Raw genomic sequence first — 24,785 nt, 5'->3', positions numbered from 1 at the left:
ATAAGGACAGACTGGACAGAAACTCAGTGGAAACTTCACTGTTCATAGTTAGTTTTGACACAGACCGCAGGATTTGCAGTGGTTCCTTATTTTGCCTTGCCTATGCTGAAAAATTAATATCTAGTCTTGCATAGTCTTGCCTGACCTCGGAGGTATCCCTCAAAACGGCAGTAACAGTTGGTCCCTGCCCATCAGTGTCACCACTAGCGGTTTGATCTGCAGCTGTACTGACAGCCATGGCTGTTCCCAACCCCTCCATGGGAGGTCTCTGAGCTCAGTCATGCCCCAGCACCCATCAGTCCACTGTGATGACTGATGATGCAGCTCCACAGCCTCAACCAGTCTGCACCAGGGTTCTGCACTCTGGGCCTTCCCTGCTACCCTGACAGCACCTTCCTGCCCTGCCCAGCCACCAGCACACATGTGCTGAACTGGGTCAAGATGCTCATCAGGGAGCAGTGAGGGCCGGCTGCTCCCGAAGGAACAGGAGCCAGGAGGCACACCATGGCCAACAGAGCATAAGCAAGGCCCGTCCCACTGCCCTGGCATGGGGCAAGCAGGGCAGACCCAGGGACTGCAGACAGATCCAACCGAGAGCCCAGATCACCAGCCAAATTCACAGAGACAAGGCAAGCCTGAGGTCAAGCTGGAAAGTCAACCTATGGGTCAGGATCAGGCCCAGTGGGGGGTAACCAGCATCAAACATAGCCCAGTGATGACCAGTGAGATCCATGGTGATGAGGCAGGTCTGACGTCAAGCTGGGAAGTCAGCCCAAGGGTCAAGGACTGGATCAACAGGCTTCATGGGGCAAACACAGGCAAGGCTGTGGCTGAGCTGGAGGTGGGCACTCCTGCAACAGCTCAGGCAGGGACTGCTGGGCCCCTCTTGAGGGGTTTGTACTTTTGCATAACTACCTGCCAGTTTTACTGTACAAGTTTGTTCATATGTATTCACAGAGACAAAGATCTAATTCTCTTTCAGGTACATGAGTTATCATGGAAACATGGAAATGTTGCTACAAAGGCATGGCTGGAGGTCTCGAGTCCAACAGCCCAACTGAAGCAAGATTGTCACAACATCAGATCAGGTGAGCCATGGCTTTGTCTAGTTAAGCCTTAGAAATCCCAAAGGATAGAGATCACACAGCCTGTCTGGGTCACCCACAGCAGGCCGCACAACCCTCCTGATGAGGATATTTCCCTAATGTCTGGTCAAAACCTTCCAAGCCACCATTTGTGGCCACTGCCCTTTGCTATATCATCTTTTGCCAAGAAGGAAAATATGTCTCTCTCATCTCTGGAGCTACCCCACAGGCAGTTACACATTATTACTGGATTTTGCTTCCTCTTTGCCCACTTCTGCTCAAAGGCCACATTCTCTGGACTCTTGACCATCCTGGCCGCCGTCTGCAGGACCCCAGTCCAGACCTTCCACATCCTTCCTCACCGCGGACCCTGGACAGGACCGAAAGTTGCAGATACACCAGCGCCAGGTCAAAGAGGGAATAATAACTCCCTGCAATGCGCTGGTCACGCTTCTCTTCATGGAGCCCGGGACGTACTGGGACTTATTTGCCAGAGGAGCTCGCTGATGGATGACCCGTTTATGTGCAGACTGGCTCGTGTTCAGTGATAACAGCCGGTGAAAGACAGGAGAACCCTGGCTTTCCTGTCATTACCGGAATACGCGTATTGCAACCAGCGCCGCGCAGTTCTGTATTTTGGCTCGATTTTGAAAGCAAGCATTTTTCAATCCTCTCTGAAAAAAACCCAGTAACTGGGAACACACCACACTGACCACCCCGGCGCCCCCGCGGCGACCTCTCTGCCGCGATACCCCGCCCCCGCCGGCCCCGCCCCACCGGCCCCGCCCCACCCCCGTGGCCGCGTCCCGCCCCGGCGGAGGCGGTGCCGGTGCCGGCGGCGGCCATGGCGGGTGGTCGGGCGGCGCGGCGGCTGTGGCGGCTCTGCAACCTCTTCATGGCCGCCTTCTTCGGGCTGGCGGCCGCCGTGCAGGTGAGGGCGGGGCAGGCGGGGCTGGGGGCGGCAGGCGGCTCCCCTGCGGTCCCCTCCCGCGGAGCGCGACCCCGGCCGGGGCGGCGGCTGTAGGGTTTCAGTGCGCGCCTCCTCGCTGCAGGTGAACGACCCCGACGCCGGGCTGTGGACAGTGAGTACGAGCTGCCTTTCCCGCCGGGCAGTTGGAGCGGGGCGGGCGCTGGGGACGGGCGCCGGGGGCGGCCCTTCTGCTGCGGCTCCGCCTGCCGGCGCCTTCCCCGAGGGGGCCCCTGTGGCCCCAGCATCACTCCGCTGCACCCATCCGCCCCGCGCCTGGTCCGAACCGGGGCCGCCGGCGGAAACCGGCTCCCTGCTTTTAGCTGAAGAGCAAGCAGGCGGCGGGAAGACAATCTGTCTACTGCAGTGACGGCTGAAATCCGACCGTGCTTCCAGGAGCTTCCTTCTTTCACCCGAGATTTGTACCAGCCCCTCGCAAAGCATTGGTTCCCTGTGCAGAACACACCAAACTGCTCTCGTTCCTCCTGCCCTGCGCTCGACCCCCCGACTGGGCGACCTCCTGCCTCCATCGCCACCTCTTTGTGCCTTGAATCACCAGCTGGGCTGCTTTCTGTCTCCGCTCAACTCGGCAGGGCTTCCTCAGCCTCCAGGGGAAACCTAGGGGGAAACCCTCTTCTCTGCCCACTTTGCTAGCCCTTTCTCGGGCAGGTGAACAGCCCGGTGGCCCTGGCCCGGTGTGCACAGGGCTTGGAGCTGAGTGGCAAGGGGGAATGTCTGTGTAATGTGGCAGGGGCTGTCCCCTGCATGTCCCTTGTGCAGTGGGACATCCCTTGTGCGGGTGAGCTCAGCTGACAGCGCAGGGCTGGGCTGCGCTGTGGCAGCAAAGGGGGCTTCTGCTCCCAGGGGAGCCGCCTGGTACAAGTGGAGGGTTTGGGGGGCCTGGAGGGGGGGGTCCTGTAGGGGCTTTCTCTAGGGGATCAAGATGCAGCGCAAGGGACTCTGCAGCGGGCTGGCTGGGCAGCAAGGACTCGGTAACCCAGAAGCTGAGGAACAAGGGCTGGCACTCAGCTGATGGTCCAGGATTTTGAGTAGTGATGGTGAAGATGAGCAGTAGCAGTGCCAGGTTACGCCACCGGGAGAGGGATTGGCAGTTGTCCTGTGCATCTGACGAACTGCTGTGAAGGGGAGCAGCCTTGATATGGATGGGGGCTTCTGCTTCCTTATCTCGCAAAGTTTTGCTACAACGTAGATTTATGTTTCATTAACAGGTTGTCTACTTAATGCCAGCTGCCCTGACGCTGCTTGTCAGCGTTAAGCCTTCAATAACAGGTATGATACTGGCGTGCAAAACAGAGTCTCTGCTCAAATTTTGCTCCCAGAAGTTTTTTTAATTGAATCACAGCTTAAGTTCAGGCCACGTGGAAACGTGTCCTATTACCTTTTGAGGGCAAAAAGCTGTGGGACCTGCTTCTACAAAAGCTGGTCGTTGGTTCAGTGCTCGTGGTTGGACATGCTGCAGGTGAACAGAGGAGCCCTGCATGAAGGCCTGCTGCTGGGATGGTCTTACTGTTGCACCCTGATTCCGGCACTCAAAGCCTGAGTGGAGCACAAGCCTGGGAGCATGCTCTGAACCTGGCTTTGGTGTTGATGTTAGCCCGTTGATTCACTTTGTTTCCTTGTTGTAAATCTGTGTTTTTGCCTATCTACCTTATAGAAGAGCAGTTGGGCTCTGCACAGTCCTTTGAAAGAGCTAAAGGTCTTGTTCAGTATCAAGTATTGCAGCTACCTCACAAAGCGCATGGGCAGCAATGGGGACGTTTAGAGGTTTCAGTGCAGTGGCTGAGTTTCCAAGGGCGTATATGCTAAGGAGGCAAATGCCACATCATATGTTGAGACAATCAGTCACATCAGATTTGGTCCAGGACTCCAGAAAATAGTTCCATTTTTTGTATTTTCATCCAGTAGAAATAATTTTTAAATAATGACATTTTATATACAAAAAGTGACTGTATCTTTTCTGGCTGAATACTTACTCTGAATAAACTAAAACCACACTTAAGTCAAAAAAGAAAATCTTCAAGAGTGCATGCTGTTGTCACAAATCACACCATTGTAGTCTCATCAGCATTCTGGCTACCTTAAGCATATAAAATGGCAGCATTCATAAAGCCAAAACCTGTGAGGGTTGGTTGCCTGTGGTTTTGAACATTTCAGGGGAGGTTTATTTGTGTGATAGGTGTAGCTTCAACATGATGGCATTTGGTTGGTCAAGAGAATCTGCATGTTAAAGTCTCAAGTAGGTTTTTGTTACTTGTGCCAAGATCTGTGGAAAATGAAGATTAAAATAGCACAACTATTGTATAACTGGACATTTACGTAAATTCACCAAGGGATATTTGCCATTCAAGTCTATGGAAGACCCAGATTCTGCCTCTGCTGAGCTGGAGTAAGTTCAGCAAAACGGGGCATCAATTACTACATTGGGTCACACTGAGCTCTTGAATTTTGGCACCTTGTCGTCTTTAATGCTTGCCTGGAGGGGTCAGTGCCCAGAAAAGACTGCTTTGAACTTTATGGGTTTTGCCATTGACATTGCTGAGATCGGGGAGAACTGCCCGTGTTGTTTGCTCACCTCTCCCCCACGAGGCCCTGGGAATGGACATGGAAAGCCACAAGAATCTGTGGGCCCATTCAGATATTTCACACAGTATTTGAAATATCTGTATTTCTCTGTTTAAAAACATCAGTCCCCAGGCAGACATGTCATCAGTGTTGCTCATCATCACTGGCAAAATCTCAGGCAGAGGCTTATCAGGGAGTGTGAGGGAAGATGCTCCCTGCGGTGTGGTGGGCGCTCGGTACTCCTGCCAGCTGGCTGGGAGCTGGGGCTTGCTCCCCTGGACTCCAGTGATCCTCTGGGGTCATGCTGAGCATCTGGTTGTGGCTGTGAGCTCTGGAAAGGCTGTTCCTCCTGCTTAAGAAAACTTTCATTTGTAATCCACCTTGTGATTTTTTTCCCATGCATGTTGAATGCTGGAGCCTGTTTTCATAGAATCATAGAATGGTTTTGTTTGCTGGAGAGAATAGGAAACCGTTTTCATTGAGGTGCTGCTGCCAAGAAGTTGCATTCCTAGGAAAGCAAGCCCCAAGCCCACTAGTGTTTTATTTTCAACACCACTTTCTAGCAGATCTCTGTGGTCATAAAGATGCTGGTATTAATTCTATCTTCCTGCCTAAGATGCCTGTGTTTGCTGGAGGCGTCTTTTTTAGCAACTCAGTTGCTTTTTGATTTATAGGGTTTACTTCATGCTACGTTGCAGTTGCTGGCAGTCTATTTTTTTCCTCAGATAACGGCATTTGGAGGAGCCTCTGTGACCTTCATTCTGCTGGTTGTATTATTGGGACCGTTGCCTTGGCTTGTTCTTTGTTTGCTTATGCTCAAGGAAACATTTTGCACGAAGAGGAAGGCAGGTAAGCAGTGATTTTTATTTTCCCCTACATGAATTAGCATGCCAGGCTATCTTCTTCTGGTGGTCACCTTGCTAAACTTTATTTGCTGGGCTGTTGCAGTGAGTGCTCTTGGTCCAGGGGAATCAAACCAAGGAGGAGAGACCATAGTGCTCCACACCAGCGATTTGTTGGACAAAAGAGCTAAAGGGAGAGTGAACAGTTGTGATTACTTGCCTGATTGTGGCAGTTAGATTTAATTTAGGGCAGTTCTGCTTTCAAAGTCCAGGGCACTAGTACAGTGAAACAGCTTTGTGTTCTCTTGCTGGACCTGTATGGGAATTCAGGTTTTAAAAACTCTTGAGGTGATGCCATATGCATGTTTATCTGGCTTGGGCCGCTAAGTCCTCTGAACTGCCAGGGGTTGAGGGGGAGGGAGGATTTCTCACCTGGACATTCGGTCGTTTGCCTGAAGTGGGTACTTGCATGGTACTGAGGTGAAGCACTGGCAGCTACTGCAGCTGTTTATGGTCTGGAACACTGGGATGCTGCTTTGTTCTGTGTTAATGAGGGAAATGTGCTGTGGAATGTAAGTTTAGTAGTGGAACAAAAAATGGAAGCAGGGATTTTTGCAGCTGTACAGATGGGTTGTGTGTTTATAGATTTGTGGTAGGAAGCAAAGTTACTCCATGTAAATACCTTTATGATTATAATCCTAGTAAAATACATTGAACTTCTCCAAAAGGGCAGACACTACTGTTTTGGAGGCAAAATTTGTATTTTTTAAAAGTAAACATCTGCTTGTATTATTTTCTGATCTGTTTTTTGTTTGGCTTTTTAGAGAGTTGTTTGGTCTGGTGATTATTACAATATGGATGAGTCTTTGTCGCAGTTCAGCAAAGTAAGTTTTGTTTCCTTTTTTTTTTTTTTAATCCATTCATATGTTCACATTTAGTGACTAGCTTCTTGAAAACACACAGTTGATTTTGGCAGCTTGTTTTTCTGTTTCATGTCACTGTCTGAACCTTCTCAGATACCTAAGCAGTAGTAACTGGTGCTACAGCCTGTAGGATCTTGAACAGATAAAAGTCTGTGCAGGGAAGGTAAAGCTACATGAAACATTTTTCCTGCTCCCCCTGCCATAATGGGCAGGGGACATTCTCCCTTTGCCTAAGGACAGTGCACCCCTTCTGTGGAACAGGCTAGTGAGTGTTGGCCACAACTGCTATTGAACTGCAAAGCTATTTCTGCCATTGCTCCCAATTTACAGAACTTTACAGTGAGTGTCTCTGTACTGGTGTCCGCTGCATCCACTGGAGCAGGTGGGTGATGCAGGCAAAGCTAGCAGAAGGCTCTGGGTGGCTGCCTGGCTGCAGTGCCTCCACACTTTTCCCCTCCAGACTCTTCAGAGGACTGTGCTACAGCAGTTTTGCTAAATTCCTGTTAGCTGGGAGCATGAAAAATCCCAATCTGTCAAACAGTACCTTCGTGTTGGGAAAACATGTCACAAGGTCACATGCTCTGGGCAAGCAGGGCGCTTTTTTTTTTTTTTTTAACCTGGTTTATGTAGCCTGAGGCGGCAGAAAAAACTTTTTCTGCTGACATGTGGTGTCTCTCCAGTAAAGGACTCTGCTGGTGCATCCACAGGAGCTACATTAAAGTGGCCAAAGACTCTGCTGTTTTTTCAACTGCAGCCAGGTGTGAATGTTTTGTAGCAGCCTGATTTGAAGTAGCTCTGTTGCATTTGCTTCTTTATAGGAATCCACTGGTTGGAGTTCGTTTGATTGCTGCAATTGTGGTTGCCCTCTTCCCATTTGTTTTGTGGCTGTACATTTATGTGAACAAAGAGATGCGAGCATCTTGGCCAACGCACTGTAAAACAGTGATTTAATTGGGTGGGAGAAAGTATTGAATAAATATTCTGACCTTACTTGCCTTTGCTTTTGGTTCTTAACAAAAGGTTAGTATCAGTTTGATAGGACCCAAGAATGCCTGACTGATTCCAGCAGTGTGGTTTGAGGTTTGTTAAAAAAATTGAGGAACACTGTCAAATCTGAGAGGAGAATTCTTCTATGGAAACTGTTGTTCGGCTGGCTTGGTCATACATCTTCAAAGCACTGTTGATCTAATGTGTGTTCTAATGGTATATTCAAGATACCCTGGCATCCTTGGATCACTCTTCAACCACCTTGTACCTTGGGAAATCTGCTGTTCTGTAACATAACAGAAAAGTAAAGCAAAAACTTTCTTTCAATAAATGACTACTTACAGCCATAAAACGTCCAGATATCTGCCTGGATAGTCCATTGAAACTAACTGAAAAATTGAGCAGTCTGTATTTCTGTTCCTATGCTAAAATCGTATGTAGAATGTATCTGAAGAAATACTTTTGCTATTACCTTTAACTGAAAATTACTGGATTTATATATGTATAAATACTATTTTTCTAAAGAAAATTCCATGAAAGCTTCCGTATCTTTTATTTTCTGCAAGATGGGTACTCAAGACTGCCACCAGCAGATGTGGTGACTATCACAACTCTGCTTCTCATAGAATTTCTGGTCCTTGAAAGCAGAACCCACGCAGCAGCCCAGTGACAGTAAGCGTGTTCCACCACTACTAATCCTGGAGAAGGAAGCACAGGTGAATATACTTGGACATGCAAGCTGGCTAGGAGAGAGCCAGAACAGGTCCAGGTGCAGCACAGCAACATGCTTTAGATCTACATTAGGGATTCTTTGCTCAGTACTGCTGCAGGCTAATACAGCTGTGCACACGTAGATCCCAGTGGGTGTATCTGCAGCATTACATGATGTAGCATAGATGGTCCATTTTCCTTGGGCTTAGCTTTTTTTGAAGATTGCTTTAGTATTTTAAAGCAGTGTTAAGAAGACTGCATTAGGCTGCAGGGTGGACTAATTCTGCCAGACATAAGATATTATTGACTATGTTAAAAAAAAAAAAATTGAAATGTGGCTGGGCAGGTACAATTCTGCATGCTTTAATTCTGACTGATGTAAAAAAAGTGGCTTTTTTTGGACAATATTCATAATACGGTTTGCATTTTTTTCACAGTAAGTAACAATCCAGTCAGGATTGGGTGTTTCAAGTCAACATTCTGCATTCAAGTGTATTTATTTCAAACATGGTTACTGGCCTTCTCTATTCTCCATGAAGAAACTAGGTCTGTTTTCTTACAGAAACATAATTTTTAAAATTCTGTATCCAAGAGAAAAATTTTTGAGTTAAAGCTCATGCACATCTTTCTACAAGCAAATAATAAGCTGAATCCCCTGCTTTTTTATCTGAGTACTTCATGAAGAAGAGAAATTTGTATTTGCTTACAATTTTCAGAAATGCATAACTCTATCTGAAATTCTGCCCCTTCCCTTTAATATCATTTTATCTTCATAGACATAAATAGTTCCAAAGGCATTGCTTTCAGGTGGAGTTTCAATAACCCCCTCCAAAGTCAGATGATGAACTCCATGAGAGTCTAAACAATAGCCACCGTCATGCAGGTGCCCTGCAAGAAAGCAGACCACGCACTGATGGGAGTGTATGACCGAAAGAGCATCTTCGTAATTCCAGGCTAGGCAAACTCTGTCTGAGGCATCTGGATGAATGGGCAGATGACCTGCAGTTGAGAGGGAAAGAAGCAGGAGAGCTACTTTAAGTGTAACCAAACTCTACCTTCATTGCTGGGAAGTTCAGACGTCTAACTGTATACAGAAAGCTCACCTGAGTGGGAGACATGGTTGCTATTCTCCTACTTCACAGGTTATGTGTGCACCTCAGTGGAACTACAAAGCCACTAAATATTTTCCTCAGCTAACATACATTGGCTACATAACTTTTTTTTGCACATATCCCCATATATCCCCCATATCCACCTACCCATAACTACAACTTTTTCTTGGTTTTCATCAGAGAACTTGAGGACTTCATTGAACCAGTCTAGCTGGGCTTGGCTAAATCCTCCGTTAAACTCTACAAACTGAGGTTCTTTGAGTCCTGCAAGAAAGAAGAAGGTTAGGCATAGGTGCATACACCTCTCATGGCTCCCCTATTTGCTTGTCTTATGAAAGTCAGCTTACAATAGATGGTTTACTCTTATAACCTTTTTTTTTTTTTTTTTTTTTTTTTTTGCATCTCTTGGCTCAAAACTCCAGCCTCCTTGGACAAACAAGAGAAAATTATTTGTCAGTGTTTTGGTCATGCTGCATGCACAGCACTTCCACTCTTGGGTCTGCCCACCCAGCATGGGATAGGGTGGGCATCACCTGACACTCTGCAATAGCAGCTGCACCAACAGCTGCCTTTTGTTCTGATACTACAGGGCACACAGTACAACATAAACCCGTCCCTAAAGCACCAGAGCAGCATGACGGGTATGGGGAAGCATCTCCTGTGCCTACCTGGAGACCCACCGACTGGCTCTCAGCTGACAGCAGGGAGGCAGAGGAGGTCGGCAGAAATGGGGCACATGCCTCAGCCCCCTGGCAACCAGATGTCAGCCCCGGGAGCTGCCTTATTGCTCTGGGAAGCAGAGCTTCAGCCGCCTGTGCTCCCTGCTAAAGGGACGAGCTGGGGAGTACCTGTGGGGCTGTTGAGATTATCGTTGGGGTTCTTCTCCCGCAGCAGCTGCAGGGACTCCTGGTAGCGGGGGTTGTCCGGCTCCCTGCCCAGGATGCTCAGGTCATAGGCATCGAGCACGACAATGCGGAACTGTGCAGCCGGGCTGAAGTGATAGGCCTGGCAGTCCCCAGCTGGCGGGTCGGCCATGGCCCTGGCAGGATGGCTGTTGAGGCCGGTGCGCACCAGACGGGCCCGGCTGAAGTTATAGAACTCGTGGTTGCCCCATGCGTGATGCACCGGCACTGCCAGCCGGCCCAGCACTGCCAGCACCTGCTCCAAGGCGCCCTCGGCCTCGCCGCTGCGGGCGTTGAGGCCATCGATGCTGTCACCTAGCTGCAGCACGAAGGCGAGCGGCGGTCTCTCGGCGGCCCACGCTTCCACAGCGTCCCGCAGCAGGTTAAGGCTCTGCCGGTAATACCGCCGCCGAAACCCGCCGAAGTCGTAGCCGTCCTCCGCATCCGCATACTGGATGTCCGCGATGACACCGAAGGAGAAGAGCGGCGCCGCCTCCATGGCGGCCGCTCCCGGGTGAGGGGAACGGAAGGGGCGGGCACGGAAGAGCGGCCGACAAGATGGCGGCGGCAGCGCTACGCTGCTGGCGGGCGGGTCTGTGCTGGCGGCTGCCGGACGCGGTGTTGAGGGGCCGGTCAGCGCTGCCCGTGCCTGGCTGCCGCCCGCTGTCCCGGCTGCCGCCGGGCAGCGGCCCGCGGACGGGCGCGCAGAGGAAGGTGAGGGAGGGGGTGAGGAGGGAGGGAGGAAGGAGCGAAGGAGCCACATCCCTCCTCAGAGGGGGAGCCCGGGGCGGCGGGACGGGCCGCGCTGTTTCCCCCTTTTCGGTCACTAAACAGCTTCTCCTCAGCAGCTGGTGTCATGGCGGTCGCTGGCGGCCACCTTTGTGCTGTGCGGCGGGCTGCTGGCCGCTATGAAGAAGGTGAAGCGGCGTAAGGAGGAGGGTGAGTGCGGGGGGGGGGGGGGGGGGCGACCGGACCCTTTCCGCCTACACGGGAGGCCGTGCTGCCTCGGCGGGACCCAGCCTAGGCTGCCAGCGTGTGGGCGGGCGGGAGAAGCAGCAGGAGCGTCGTATTTTGTGTTCAGATGATGTGTTTTACCCATTTAGGCATCCCGCTGAATCACTTCATGCTTTGCACAGTGCCGCTTCATGCCTGTTTGTATATAAGTGCCACAGAAAACTTTCAAAAATTAAAAAAAAAACCTTTAAGGTTAAGCGTTTTAAAATTCTTAAATATGCTTTTGCTGTCGGAATAGTTGCATTTGATTATGCACACTGCTGCCAGTCGATGCTGCACAGACACGGCGGTAGCATTTTCTGTGCGTGTGGGTTTCCCTGTGTGTAGCCTATGCGTGCATTTCCCTGTCCTGCGGTAACTGCCCGTGCGTTTCATTTTCACGTTTTTAATGTTGAAAATCAGAGATATTACAGCTTTTAGGATGCGTTCCATTTGCCAAAGATGCAAATTTTTCTGTTTCACACCAAGCCAGGTATCTGTCTTTCCCTTTTTTCCTTATTATTTTTTTTAAAATAGAAATACAATCAGGTGACAATGAAAGACGTTATTATGTTTCAAAGGAGTTTAGTGAGATATTTGATTTTGCTCAAAATAGAATGCTTTTTGGAAGCCTTGTCCACGTTGGACTTCAGCACGATGGACGTTTGTAGACTTGATGTTTCAATGCTCTGGGCTGTGACTCTGTTAGGTTGCCTGACTCTCAACTGCTTCTGAGGCTCACCTGGGAAGCAGCGTTGATTGTAGCATGGATGTGTTTGATCCTCTCTTGTCTTTTTGTAGAGCTGGAGAAGGAACGAAACCGAGGCATTGGGAAACCGCTGCTAGGAGGACCCTTCTCACTCGTCAGCCATGAGGGACAGCCCAAGACCAGTAAGGACTACCTTGGCCAGTGGGTGCTGATCTACTTTGGCTTCACACACTGCCCTGACATCTGTCCTGATGAACTGGAGAAAATGATTGAAGTGGTAGATGAAATTGGTATGGAAATTTGGTTCGTGTAGTGGTCCTTTTTATGGGAGGTGCAGGTTTATTGTGGTAAAATATTGCAAATGGTAATAATGGATGATATATTTTTTTTAAAAATGTAGTTGACTACTATTCAGTAGTTGAATTAATTGCTAAGTAATACATACATCAATCTGCCTATAGGATCTGATATTTAGAGCACAACGGCAGTGATCTTTCTGCAACAGGGGACTTCTTGGTAATAAAACATAGAATCATTTAGGTTGGAAAAGACCTTCAAGATCACTGAGTCCAACCATCAACCATGCCCCCTAAACCATGTTCTGGAGTACCTTGTCTACGCACTTTTTGCATACCTCCAGGGATGGTGACTCAACCACTTCCCTGGGCAGCCTGTTCCAATGTCTGACAGCCCTCTCAGTAAAGAATTTTTTCCTAAAGTCCAACCTAGATCTTCCTTGCTGCAACTTGAGGCCATTTCTTCTCGTCCTATCACCAGCCACCTGACAGAAGAGACCAGCACCCACCTCGCTACAACCCCCCTTCAGGTAGTTGTAGAGAGTGATAAGGTGTCCCCTCAGCCTCCTTTTCTCCAGACTAAACAGCCCCAGCTCCATCAACCGCTCCTCATAAGACTTATTCTCCAGGCCCCTCACCAATTTGGTTGCCCTTCTCTGGACACGTTCCAGCACCCCAGTGTCTTTCCTGTAGTGAGGGGCGCAAAACTGAACACAGTACTCAAGATGCAGCCTCGCCAGTGCTGAATACAGGGGAACAATCACCTCCCTGCTCCTGCTGGCCACACTATTTCTGATACAGGCCAGGATGCTGTTGGCCTTCCTGGCCACCCGGGCACACTGCTGGCTCATATTCAGCTGGCAATGATGGTGGCAGGTAACAGGGAACAGTGCCATTGTGTTGTGTTTTTGCCAAGAAGTGGTTGTGGGTTGTTTCAGGGGGTTTTCCCCTCTATTTTATTCATTCTGAGAACAAATCTCTGTGAGAGTCTCTTCTGAGAGTGACTGTGCTGTGGAATGGAAGTTGGGGGAAGGCTGTGTGGTAGAGGTGGTTTTCTCAGCCTGCAGGTCCTGAAGAGTTACAGAGCAGCGATAGCAGTAACTAAGCAAGTGGGAGGGCAGACTAAACTGAAGAAAATAATAGTGAAGGCTATGGCTGGAACATGAGGGAAAGAGCCTGAATTGTGTCTTCACCTATCCTCTTGCTCCACCATCGCAGGCGTGCTTTTGCTGTATCAACCATTGTGCTTTGATATGTGCATGATGCCATGGCATTTTCTGCATCAGAGCCAATTTGCCATCTCTCTTAAGCAGGGCAAGGTCTCCAGCTGAGAGGCTGGAAGTATAGCTGCACCCAGCAGAAGTACAGAGCGTCGGATTTCATGGCATTTGTTTCATTCACAAATTACATAAACCTTTTTTTGTCACTTAGGGTAGGCTTGGATTGATGTTACGGTAGCTTGGCTGTGAGCTTGTTTGAAGGGAGATGAGAAATGATTTTTAGTTTTCTAAGAAAAATAATAATTGTTAATGTCACAGACAGAATTCCAACTTTGCCTAATCTGACCCCACTCTTCATCACCATTGATCCTGAGAGGGACAACGAAGAAGCCATTGCCAGATATGTTAAAGGTATTAGTGTTTTCTTCCTTGATGTCTTATAGCATGTAATACAGAGCACTGAAAAGGAGGCTCTTGATGGGATTCTTTTCACTAAAATGTATAAATGTCTTCTTTCTGCCTAGAATTTTCTCCGAAGCTGATCGGATTGACTGGTACCAAGGCACAGATTGACCAAGTGGCTAAAGCTTACCGTGTGTATTACAGTGAAGGTCCCAAAGATGAAGATGATGATTACATAGTGAGTAAATGTACAGCCTTTGCCTAATGAAAGGCTTTGCATAAGAGCATCATGCAGATTTTAAAATCAGAAGGCAGCTGTTGCAATCTGTGCTGAAGTCCTACATGACAGAGCCCTGTTGCACTGATGTGTTAAGCTGTGTTTTAGAGGTCTCAGTCAGAATCAATGTGCCTTCTTACAAGCTCAGAACCTCACTGAAACATGTTCTAAAAATGTACAATCCCAGGCCTGCATACAGAATAGCATATGAGCTAGCAAGCCTGGCAGTAATTTGAACTTTTTTTTTGTCATGTAATGTTTTTGTCTGGCTGTTTTCCTGTGTGCTCCAAAGTGAAAATGGAAGTGGGAAATTAAGGCAATAGGAAGAGGGAGAAATGAGAGTTAAAAGTGAGTAGCAATTAATTCCCTGCCAAACTGACACCAAGGAGTAGACTCTTCCTGGCTAGAGACTTGGATGATGCAAAGTCTGCCTGCAGATACTGTGGGGATCTTCCTCCTGTGTCAAATGACCAGGAGGAGAGAGCATATTAATGCTAAATTAAGTGGGAATAAAATATGTAGAGTGATACTGTGAAGGGGGTAACTGAGGTTTAAGTAACACTAAACTGGGTAGTCAAAAATCTTACTTCTGGAAGTGACTAGGACTGGTTATAGGGCTCAGAGCTCCTGCCAAGGCCTTCCTGAATTGGCACATCCTGAGCAGACTGGAAGAGTAAGGTGGGTACAAGTTATAGGACAAGTGAGGATACATGTTATATGATTGTAATTTTTTTTCTTCATTTACAAGAACTAAAGGCATCAGAGAAAACTAAAAACCGGTTCAAAAGGAAAAGTGATGGTTCTTCTTGCAATGGGCACGTGAGAAGTGGAATCACTTGCTACAGATGCAAATGGTAGAAGTTTATGGGAGTCTACAGGGAGACTTTTTAGTCTTTGGCAGAAACAGTCTGTTGAGGGTTATGAAATGGACAGAAATCTTGGCTAGTTCAGGAAGTCTGGGAGCTAAAAGTATTTGGAAACTGGGAGGTAATAGAGGAAGATAGTATATTTTTGGTGTTGGTTTTATACTCTTCTTTAAAGCAATCATTGTTGGCCACTATTTGAGGTATGATGCTGAGGCAGATTGATTTTGGTCTAATCCGGTATTGTCTATCCTTAATCTGTTTTTTAAAACCACCTGACTGCAGCAAATAAATTATCCACGTGGACAAAACACAAAAAAGTGTTGCTTAGAAAGAAAAGGCAAGAGCATCACGTGGTCTCAGTAAAGAGAAGATGGGATCACACTGGTGATGTGCACTGCTCTACATTACTAAAGGAGTGTGAAGTGGGAGATCAAGAACTTGTTTTCGCTTAAAGTGGCAACTCAATAGCTACAGAAGTCTGGGTCTAAGATGCTATATTTGAATGGAGGAGAGAAGCTTGCTGGAGAAATTCAACACCAATTTAAATCAATCTAGCATCAATCTGAAATCAATCTAAAGATACTGCTTAAAACCAGATTTATAAAAGGGGGCTGGTGGAAATGCAAGGGTAGATTACAGGAACAGGGTTGGCAAAGGATGCCTGCTCAGGAGAGGGAAAAAATCATTAGAATCTGACAATAAATGAGTGAACTGAAGTTGAGGAGAGGTGATGGAAATAGAAAAGAGAAAAACTGAAGGAGTGCTGCTCCTCATGAAGTAAACTGCATCTGGATTCTAGCAAACCACACCTGCATTCTGGCATGGCTGTGAAGGGAAAGTACAGAGTTCAGCCATGGGAAGTAACTCTATAGATGTTGTCAGCTTCAAGGGAGGCTGGAGGGTGAATCTGAACTGGAGAATGTGATTATAGATGTAATGAAGTAGAAGGGATTCAGGATCCAGGGAGATACCACTGGTCTGTGCTATGTTTGTGAGTCTGAGAGAAGGGAAGGGCAACAAGGAAGAAAGACCAGTGAATTGGGAGGAGGAGAGCAGCCTGGGAGCCCTGAATGTGGTGCCAAGGAGGAAGAGTATACCTGCATCTCTTCAGGATTTGTCATAGGCACTTGGTTTTGAGAGGCAGTGAGCTCTATGTGTTCAGGGCAGGAAGGCCAGAGGATACCAGTCTCTGAAACAAAATGGAAGGAGGATAGCAGCAACAGCAGACCTGGGAGGGAGAGCTTGAGGTTCGTTTTGTGCCTACCTGAGACTTATCCAGGTAATTACTACTCTGTCATTTCTTCCAGTAAGGGTTTTTTTTTAACCTCATTATCTCTTGCATGGGCCTGTTGTGCCAGTGGGTGATTAAGACTGATGTTTGAGCAAGACTGGGTTCAGTTTCCTCTGCAGGCTGCTGGGAGGTAGGGAAGAGGAATAGGTCCACTACAGCCAATTAAACTTGTCTGCTTGTTTTAACTTGAAAAGAACATTGAGATGACCATTTAGAAATTATAATTTCTAAACTCCTCATTGAATTTTTAAGTATTACTTGGATATTACTAGTTCCTATGTTATAATATCAATTTTATAACTCTCAGTATCAGAATATCCAATTTAGTTCTTTTGTTCTGTGGTTTACAAGATTGCATTGAAACTCAGATGATGATCTTGTGTGCATACAGTGGGAACAGTGCAGGCTTCAGACACAGCTTGAAAAACAGTGGTCTTTTACACACAAACTGCACTCCATCCTGACTATATTTAATCTTTCATAGGCCAGGGAGTTAAGATGCTCTGAGCAGGCTACTTGACTTTTTTTTTTTTTCCCTAATTTCCAGTTGAAGGATCTAAATTGTGATTCAAATTTCTTAAAAAAAATTGTCTCCTACAACATGATTTTGTGATCTTATCTTGAAAATTTGAAACTAGAGTAAAATATTTGAATTAAACCTGTTTCAATAAAATTTTGAAAAACATTCTTTCAGTGACAGTAATGCCATTAAGTTTAATGCATCCTTTTAGCTTGTGGTACTGGAAATGTTTATGTGATTTCTTAATTTCAAACACAGTTGTACTCTCAGTGCATAAGTACATTTCATTTCTTTTTCTCTAGTGGCAGTGAGATAATGTAGTCACTTGAGCAATCGCAGGTTCATGGCCTCCATTTTCAGTATTTTGTGTCTTTGCTTATAAAGATGTTGTCACAGATGCAGACAATACTGGCAGTGGCATTTTAAATAAACTTACAGTGGAGTTATTTTTTACATAAATCAAATTGGAATACCTCAAACATTCAAGTAATTGTTACTTTGAACATTTTTTTAAGGTTATTTCAATTCGGACAGTAGAGGGAGCCCCCTTCCAGCACACGTATTTCCCTCTGCCAGCTCCTCTGTCTGCAGCCCCTGTATCCCAGTGATGCTCTTGCTCCCATCGTTTGATAATGAACTTTGTTTCATGAAATACCTCTTATTTAGTTATATTAGTTATATGGATTTACATCATATTAGCAGCAGGAGCTTGAATACCTTGTGGGGGTCATGGAGCATCATGAAAAGTAGACAGAAAGTAGGAAAAGTGAGGGGGAAAGACCATTAGTCCACAGGTTTGCCCCAGTCTTGTTTGTGCTGGAGGAAGGGTGTCAACAGCTTGGGGAAGATTTCTTTTGCTTAAAGTATTCCTTCACACATTCTGAATATGCAACTAGTTTTCTCTATTCTCTTGGGTAAAACAAGAAGACGTCACTGAGGTGGTGCTAAAGTTTTCCTTATCTTGCTTTAGCTTCTTGGTGAGAAGTCTTGTCAGACAGCTGAACCAAAGGCTGAACAGGATGCTGTTGCTGCTGACTTTGAGAGATGTGCAGGATGTTCCAGTATTTAAAGGGTGGCTGCAAAGAAGATGGAGACTCCTTTTTACAAGGAGTCACATGGAAAGGGGGAGGGGTAATGGGTATAAGTTACTCCTGGGGACATTCTGAATGGATGCAAGAGAAAAATTTTTCACAATGAGAGCAATCAGCCACTGGAATAATGTCTCCAGGGAAGTGGTGGATTCCCTAACATTGGACACATTTAAGATTCAGCTGGACAGGGTGCTGGGCAATCTTGTCTAGACAGTGTTTTTGCTAAGAAAGGTTGGACCAGATGATCCTTGAGGTCCCTTCCAACCTGGTATTCTACGATCTTTTTTACCAAGACACAATGTGCTCTCTTGCAGGTGGATCACACAATAATAATGTACCTCCTTGGGCCAGATGGTGACTTCGTGGACTATTATGGCCAGAATAAGAAGAGCACTGAGATTTCTGCTTCTGTTGCTGCACACATGAGAAAATACAGATCCTAAAACACAAGGTCTTCAAAGATTGATGTGAACATCACCTGTAGGTTTGGCTGTAATTGGGCATTGGAGTTAAAGCAGAAGCATACAAGTGTAACATCCTGTCACCACATGCCTCCTTTCTTCCAGACAAGAAATGCATCCATACTTCTGCAAAATACCATTATCAAAAATCTCTATAGAGCCTTTCCCATGGATATTATTTGCAGCAAGATCTAGGCTACAGAATGAAATTTGGGACTTCTGTGAAACATTGTTGGGAGCAAAAAATGGAAGATGCTTCATTTGTGAAGAACATGTATCACTGGTAAAATTAATTGGTAACTCTTGGCAAGATATCAGTGGATGGTCACTGCAGGAGGATGATTACTTGATGAACAGCCATGTGGGCCATGGCATTCTCAGAGGACTCCTGCCCTCTTTTCTTTTTTTCGGCACTGTTTTACCTTCTGGGAGAGGCAGTTACAATATTATAAGCAGGAGAGCCTTAAGAGTACTACTGTATCAAGGTTAAGAAGGTGAAGAGCACTGAAAGCATTAGCAGCTTCCGTGCATGGGACCAGCCCTGTAGTGTGCCTTATCTCTTCTTCACTTGAATGCAGAAATGAAATGTTTTTTTCTTGGTGATTTTTCCAGGTTAACACTGTTAACTTACAAGGAAGCAAGTAATGGGTTGCAAATAGATTTTTCTTCTGGTCTAAATGACTTTATGCATAGTTGGCCTGATTGTGCTATGCTGAATAGTGAAGTGGGGAGCATGAAGGGGGTCTGTGTCCATGCATAGGGCTGTCAATCAGATAAATTTTATGCAGTGCAGCATTTGAAAATAAAGGTTGCTTTTTGTAAGCAATATTTTTTTTTTCATTAGCTAGGTTTGACTAGAATATCAACAGAACTTAGTATACTGGTCAACCTTCATATTCTTGCTCTGTTTTATCTCTTTTTAGAAAGTAGTGTTTATCTGTAGTAGTGCAAACCATAAGCTGAATGTGCTTTTTTAAGGTAGTGGAGAATGGCCCACAGGAGACAAAACAGAAAAGTTCTTGGTGCAAGTCCCAGAGTGTTTCAAGCTGAACACAAGTGTTCCTACTGGTAGCACTGATATTACTCTGAGTGTGGGGGTAGGAAGAGAACGTTCCTGTCTGAGGAAAGGTGCAATATTTATAGTAAATTTCCATCTTTCCAAAATCCTGAAAAATGGTAAACTTAACCTGTTCCAGGGCAGTTATAAAACATGATAAAGTAGTGTAGGTCCACATCAGCTGCCTCTACTATGATGACCTCCTGAGGGTAGCGGGAAGGTAACTGTGATAGAGTATGTCTATGGCTGCACTTTTCTGATAAAGCTCTGTCAAGGAAGGAAGATTCCTGAGGATCCAAGATACTTCACCTCCTCCCCCCCCCCCCCAAATGCTAGATAGTTTAAAGAAGCTTTTTATTTCTGTTTTAAAGGATCAGCAAGGATTTTTCTGTGTCATTTTACAGTGGGAGTTTTAAAAAGTGTCTTAGTAGAATTAAACTCAACAGCTGAAAAGGAAGTTAGTTTTTTCCTCCTTGTGCTGGCTGGCTTTATTGCAGTAGGCAATAGGAGTGACTTCCAAAGGAAATTTCACACTTTAAGTCTTCTATCAATTAGAGGCTGTGTCAAATCCAAGGTGTTATCAATGATGTTAGTGTTTGTGATAAGTGGCACTGGCAATAATTTTATTTTCACAGGGTAGTTGCAAGTGTCAGCATTGTTTATCAAGAGCATGTCCTTGCTTTTTATTTTTTCCCACAATCCTGGAGGTAATTTCTATTCAAAACTTCCCTTACAGAGCTGACGTTTGGTGCCTACTAGCTCTGCATTTCTTTGTCCGGGTGGTTGTGCACCAGTTTGTTTTGAAACAAGACAGTCCGTGGCATGACCTGCTGGTTATAGTCCTGCGGGAAGCAGGGCTGGAGACCTCTGGAGCTCCCTTCCAATCACCACTTCTGTGTTTGTATGAAATTTGCCTTGTTGAGACTGTACTCACTCAGTGCTCTGAGCCTCCCTGCTCTGGATGAGTGTGTGTCTGTTTCCTTTTTTCATTGTGAGCTTTACCAGGGAAAATCACCTCCTTTTTGAACTTCTGATGCAGTTGTTTTGAGGATGACTTGTGCAATAGTGTGCATTAGGATACAGAAGGTGGTAGATTATATTTATCCACTCTTGTGATAAAAGCAACATCGAAGTACCACCTGCTTATGGGTCTCAGTGGCCCAACATTCTGGCCATTCAGTCATGTCAATCTGTAGTGGACAAGTGCATATTAACTGCTAATGAACAGAAACTAGCAGCGAGTACTGCTAGTGGAGACAGTGTTTAGAAGTGCAGGCCTGTGCAGCTTCTTTCTAATGCCCTCTCGTGCTGTAGGTCCCCAGGCTGTTCTTTACTGTACTTGCATTGGAGAAATACTTTTTTTCTTTTTTGAACAAGTCAAAAGTAATCTGAATATTTTTCCTGCAGGCTGGGGGAGAGGAATTGTCCTGCCTGTCACACTGCTGCTTTTGTATAAAGAGTCCTTTCCTCTCTGTTCTGTGTTTCTTGAAAATACTGATGTAGAAGACCTGGTGGGAGTGTGACTAAGAAATGGAGCAGCTGATCCAGGAGGATACTTTGTTTGCCTCTTTAAAGTCTATTTGTGCTTCTCTTGATTACTCCCAAGTGCCTATGATACCCTGTGGAGAAAAGATGAATTTTAATACCGTACTTTGAATCTTTAGGGACTGAAAACTCTCGTAATACAGATTTTTTAGCCATATTGGTCTTCCAAAAGGAATGGGAAAGAGTCAGTATTTCAAAGCTAAAAATGCAGCAGGTTGATCGTGGGGCTAAGGGAGAGAGAGGGTGTCTATATTTAAAACCCATTTTACTTAACTGACCACTAAGTAGAGGAGTGGTTTGAATTTGGTATATGTGGTAGCCTCTGCCAGGAGCAGGGCTTGGCCTGGGGACCTATCTCTTCTGGCAGTGTGGGGCATCTCTGTCAGCAGCAGTCACTGAAATGCCAGGATTGCATATTGTGCTATGTGGGGGCTTGTCCCTGCTATACTGGTGTGCACCCTCCTGGGACTGAGACCTCCCTTTGTGTTTGGGGTCTCTTATTGCCCCTCCATTTTTACCAGGGCAGCATGTGTTAAAAGCATGGCAGTTTCCTTGAGTTTTCCCCTAACTCACTGTGCTGGTGGTGTTTTGCATATAGTGGAAGCGTGGAAGGGGCATGTGCGTGCTCCGCAGCAGGAGGTAGTTTAAAGGGAGTGGATTTAACTGATGTGAAGGAGATGCTTGTGCAAAAATATCATGAGAAGGGCTAGGCAGATGGGTTGCTTGGCACAGTGATCTTCAGTAGGTTCTGGTCAGTTGTTGCTGGCAGCAGGAAAGAAAAGTGAAAAATTGCCTCCTGTTCCTGAAGGATTGCTGTATAATGGTAAATTGCCTGCTGCTCACCTCTCATATCTGTGCAACAAAAACTGGCTCTGTAGTGAAGTCAGTCATAGCACAAGATGCTCCCTTTTTTCCACCGTGTGACTCCACGTTACATGTCTCATGCATTTTTACATACGTTGTATACCTGGTCTCTGGACAAAACTGGTTTTCCTTGGTGACACCTACAGGTCTGTATTTCTTTATCTGACCACTTGTGAGTTGTTTTTGGCCAAGTCTCTGCCCCATCTTTTATCATCCTGTGGCTGTACTGCTCTATACAGTATTCTTTGTCTGCATTTCTGAAGGTGTCTGCTGTTCTGTCAGTCTTGTATTTCTTTATATTCCATCAGTATGTTAGTGACAAATACCTTATTCTGCACAGAGTACAATCTGTGTAAAACTATGGTTGTATGAAGCAATGATAAGTAAAACTAAGACAAATTATCCAGAACCACCTGCTCAGAATTAAAAAATCAGTATTACAGCTAAGCCAAGTTAAAACAAAGTAGAAATTTGGACAAGGCAAGCCTGCCAAGCCTCTGTCCCAAGGCTTTGCAAATTCGATACAAAACCTGTGCACTGCAACATGTCAAGGATCACCTTGTCTACATTTATTTCGCTAAAGTTAATTTGCAGCTGACTCCCACTACAGAGACAAATGTAAGATTTCTGTCTTCTTCCAAATGTTTTGGCATAAGTATGCTGTCCTTTAGTTTGTTTTTATGTGTTCTGAAAGGCGGAGCCAGCTGACACAGGAAGCTTGTGGCAGACTGGGGGGCCTGTGGGAAGGGCACAGAAAGATTTAGGATGGAAAGACCAGCCTGTGGGCCATGTCACGGCACTCAACTGTGTGTCTTGCCTCCTGGCAGCGGAAGCAGCTGATGTCCTGCTTCTTTCTGCCTCTCGAATTTTCATCATCTGCTCATCTCTTTTGCCTTGGCCTTTCCCAGGATGGAAGCTTTCTTTGGAAGTGAGTAGGGGTTTTTTTCAGGTTTTTTTGTTTGTTTGTTTGTTTTTTAAAAAAATATCTGTTGTTAAGGCAACTGTTAGGCTTTCACTGCCCTGCCTTGGTGACAGCAGAGAGCACAGCTCTGTTCCCTGCATGTTTAGGAGGACCGAGGGCTGTGCTGGATGGTCACCAGGAGGAGGCAGAGCTGTTCAAGGGGTGGATATGTAGTGGGGAGAAAGGGAATATAATGCGGGGCTTTGGAGACCCTTTGTTTGGAGACCCCCTGTACTCATTGTACCCAAATACCCTGTAGCTCAGAGTACAGTGCCCAGCCCACAAAGAGGGAACTCATGTCTGGCAGGGAAAGTTTATGACAGGACTCGTTGCTTGTGGCTGTGCTGTGTGCTGGACTGGGGCTGAGGGATGCCTGTCTCCCTAAGTGGGTCTCCCCCATGTCCCAGTAAAGTGGAAACTTTACTGGACTACAGGTTTCACTTGGGAACCAAATTTGTTGGAGTCTGGTGCTGTGAAGGTGAACCTTTGTTACCTTGGGTAAACAGAGACCTCTGGGTACCCCATGGACAGACGGACAATAGTGTACAAGCCTGGCAGAGGGCAATCCACAGAGCATTACTGTATGTGCCTACACCACACCCAGCCTCAGCCTACTTGTCCTGTAAAATACCGGCAGAAAATAGCATCTTTTCAGAGCAGCTGGCATCTATAATACTGACTGTAGAGCTGTTGCCATCCCAGGCTGGGGACTAGTGACAAGATGTCTGACGAATGAGGGATGGCTCCATTTGTCTACCCAAGGAAGGCAATGCATTTTTTGTGTGCTATGCACATACCCTGTGGAGGAGCTGAACTAATGAGCGATACTTAAGCTGTGCGGGTGAAGCTGGCCCTTTTAGGAACATTCTCACCACCAGCACGGGCAGAGCCAGGGACTGAAGAGGTACAGAGATCATGGCTTAAATGTCTGCAAAGCCTGATGTTGCATTTGCAGTCCAGATCATGGAATAGCTCAGATGGGAAGGAACCTCAAGAGGTCTGTAGTCCAACCTCCTGCTCAAAGCAGGGACAGCTATGGTGTCAGACCAGGTTGCTCAAGGTTTTAAACACCTAGGCCTTGAAAACCTCCAAGGATGGAGGCTGCCCAGCCTCTCTAGATGGGTAAAAAAATGTTTCCCACTAGAACAAATCTTTTTCTTTATATCCAGTCTGAACTTCTCATTTCCACCAGTATTTTAATTCTTGTTCTTTCACTGTGCACCAAGGTAACGAGCCTGACTCCATCTTCTTGATAACCTCCTCATAGGTATTAGAAGGCTGCTAGGTCCTCCTGAAGACTTCTCCTTCCCAGGTGTCGTGGTTTAACCCCAGCTAGCAACTAAGCACCACACAGCTGCTCACTCACCACCCCCCCCCCCCCCCCCCCAAAGGAATGGGGGAGAAAATCAGGCAAAGAAGTAAAACTCGTGGGTTGAGATAAGAATGGTTTAATAGAACAGACAAGAAGAAACTAATAATGATAACACTAATAAAATGACAACAGTAGTAAAAAAAGGATTGGAATGTACAAATGATGCACAGGGCAATTGCTCACCACCCGCTGACCGACACCCAGCTAGTCCCCAAGCGGCAATTCCCGGCCCCCACTTCCCAGTTCCTATACTGGATGGGACGTCCCATGGTATGGAATACCCTGTTGGCCAGTTTGGGTCAGGTGCCCTGGCTGTGTCCTGTGCCAACTTCTTGTGCCCCTCCAGCTTTCTCGCTGGCTGGGCATGAGAAGCTGAAAGATCCTTGACTTTAGTCTAAACATTACTTAGCAACAACTGAAAACATCAGTGTTATCAACATTCTTGGCATACTGAACTCAAAACATAGCACTGTACCAGCTACTAGGAAGACAGTTAACTCTATCCCAGCTGAAACCAGGACACCAGGCTGAAAAAGCCCTGTTCCCTCAGCCTCTCCTGTTGTATATGAGCCTCTCCTGTGTACGAGTCAGGGCTCCAGGGCCCTGACTGTCTTGACCTCAGATTCTTCTCCCCAAACTGCCCCCTGGCCAGTCAGTTCCCAGCATGTGTTTTTGCAAGGATGTTTTCCTTACTGGGTGCAGGACTTTGCATTATTTGTCTTTGTTGAACTTCGTAAGGTTCCTCTCA

At 46.4% G+C, this 24,785-nt stretch overlaps 4 protein-coding genes across 7 annotated transcripts in view; 3 read left to right on the top strand and 1 right to left on the bottom strand.

Annotated features, from left to right (window-relative positions):
• The first annotated feature begins 1,910 nt into the window (after positions 1 to 1,910).
• TMEM220 (transmembrane protein 220) lies at positions 1,911 to 7,908 on the top strand. Of its 2 annotated transcripts, XM_049813082.1 has the most exons (6): positions 1,911 to 2,016; positions 2,138 to 2,167; positions 3,282 to 3,342; positions 5,361 to 5,484; positions 6,302 to 6,361; positions 7,219 to 7,908. In XM_049813082.1, the coding sequence occupies exons 1-6, from the start codon at positions 1,930 to 1,932 to the stop codon at positions 7,349 to 7,351; spliced, it is 495 nt and encodes a 164-aa protein (XP_049669039.1). In that variant the 5' UTR covers positions 1,911 to 1,929; the 3' UTR covers positions 7,352 to 7,908. The 2 variants fall into 2 exon arrangements, with proteins under 2 accessions (XP_049669039.1, XP_049669040.1); XM_049813083.1 differs by lacking the exon at positions 2,138 to 2,167 and having other exon boundaries at positions 7,219 to 7,907.
• Positions 7,909 to 8,439: 531 nt separating this feature from the next.
• ADPRM (ADP-ribose/CDP-alcohol diphosphatase, manganese dependent) lies at positions 8,440 to 10,644 on the bottom strand. Its single transcript, XM_049813084.1, has 3 exons — positions 10,059 to 10,644; positions 9,358 to 9,474; positions 8,440 to 9,097 (listed from the first exon to the last, which is right to left on the bottom strand). The coding sequence occupies exons 1-3, from the start codon at positions 10,609 to 10,611 to the stop codon at positions 8,811 to 8,813; spliced, it is 957 nt and encodes a 318-aa protein (XP_049669041.1). The 5' UTR covers positions 10,612 to 10,644; the 3' UTR covers positions 8,440 to 8,810.
• Positions 10,645 to 10,670: 26 nt separating this feature from the next.
• Positions 10,671 to 19,060, top strand: LOC126043991 (protein SCO1 homolog, mitochondrial). The gene is made up of 6 exons (XM_049813081.1): positions 10,671 to 10,826; positions 10,958 to 11,051; positions 11,907 to 12,104; positions 13,649 to 13,741; positions 13,855 to 13,970; positions 18,092 to 19,060. Exons 1-6 carry the CDS (start codon positions 10,671 to 10,673, stop codon positions 18,218 to 18,220), a joined length of 786 nt encoding a protein of 261 aa, XP_049669038.1. The 3' UTR covers positions 18,221 to 19,060.
• A 655-nt stretch (positions 19,061 to 19,715) lies between these two features.
• The window catches only part of LOC126043971 (myosin-3-like), a 46,044-nt gene continuing 40,974 nt past the window's right edge, over positions 19,716 to 24,785 (top strand). For all 3 annotated transcript variants that reach the window (XM_049813027.1, XM_049813028.1, XM_049813029.1), the window contains exon 1: positions 19,716 to 22,632. The gene's annotated coding sequence lies outside the window, so the exon portion shown is untranslated. The remainder of the gene's footprint in view (positions 22,633 to 24,785) is intronic.

The sequence above is a fragment of the Accipiter gentilis genome, chromosome 10, assembly GCF_929443795.1.
Source record: "Accipiter gentilis chromosome 10, bAccGen1.1, whole genome shotgun sequence".
In the NCBI taxonomy this organism is placed as follows: Eukaryota; Metazoa; Chordata; class Aves; order Accipitriformes; family Accipitridae; genus Astur; species Astur gentilis.
Note: the sequence above shows the minus strand (reverse complement) of the source record. Positions and strands in the feature narration are given on the sequence as shown.

Coding starts and splice junctions, on each gene's coding strand:
- TMEM220 (XM_049813082.1), top strand. CDS start 1,930: ATGGCGGGTGGTCGGGCGGCGCGGCGGCTGTGGCGGCTCTGCAACCTC. Junction 5,485..6,301: donor TTGCACGAAGAGGAAGGCAG/GTAAGCAGTGAT, acceptor TTGGCTTTTTAG/AGAGTTGTTTGGTCTGGTGA. Junction 6,362..7,218: donor CTTTGTCGCAGTTCAGCAAA/GTAAGTTTTGTT, acceptor GCTTCTTTATAG/GAATCCACTGGTTGGAGTTC.
- ADPRM (XM_049813084.1), bottom strand. CDS start 10,611: ATGGAGGCGGCGCCGCTCTTCTCCTTCGGTGTCATCGCGGACATCCAG. Junction 9,475..10,058: donor TAATCTCAACAGCCCCACAG/GTACTCCCCAGC, acceptor TCTTTCTTGCAG/GACTCAAAGAACCTCAGTTT. Junction 9,098..9,357: donor AGAAAAAGTTGTAGTTATGG/GTAGGTGGATAT, acceptor TCTCAACTGCAG/GTCATCTGCCCATTCATCCA.
- LOC126043991 (XM_049813081.1), top strand. CDS start 10,671: ATGGCGGCGGCAGCGCTACGCTGCTGGCGGGCGGGTCTGTGCTGGCGG. Junction 10,827..10,957: donor GGACGGGCGCGCAGAGGAAG/GTGAGGGAGGGG, acceptor GCTTCTCCTCAG/CAGCTGGTGTCATGGCGGTC. Junction 13,971..18,091: donor ATGAAGATGATGATTACATA/GTGAGTAAATGT, acceptor GCTCTCTTGCAG/GTGGATCACACAATAATAAT.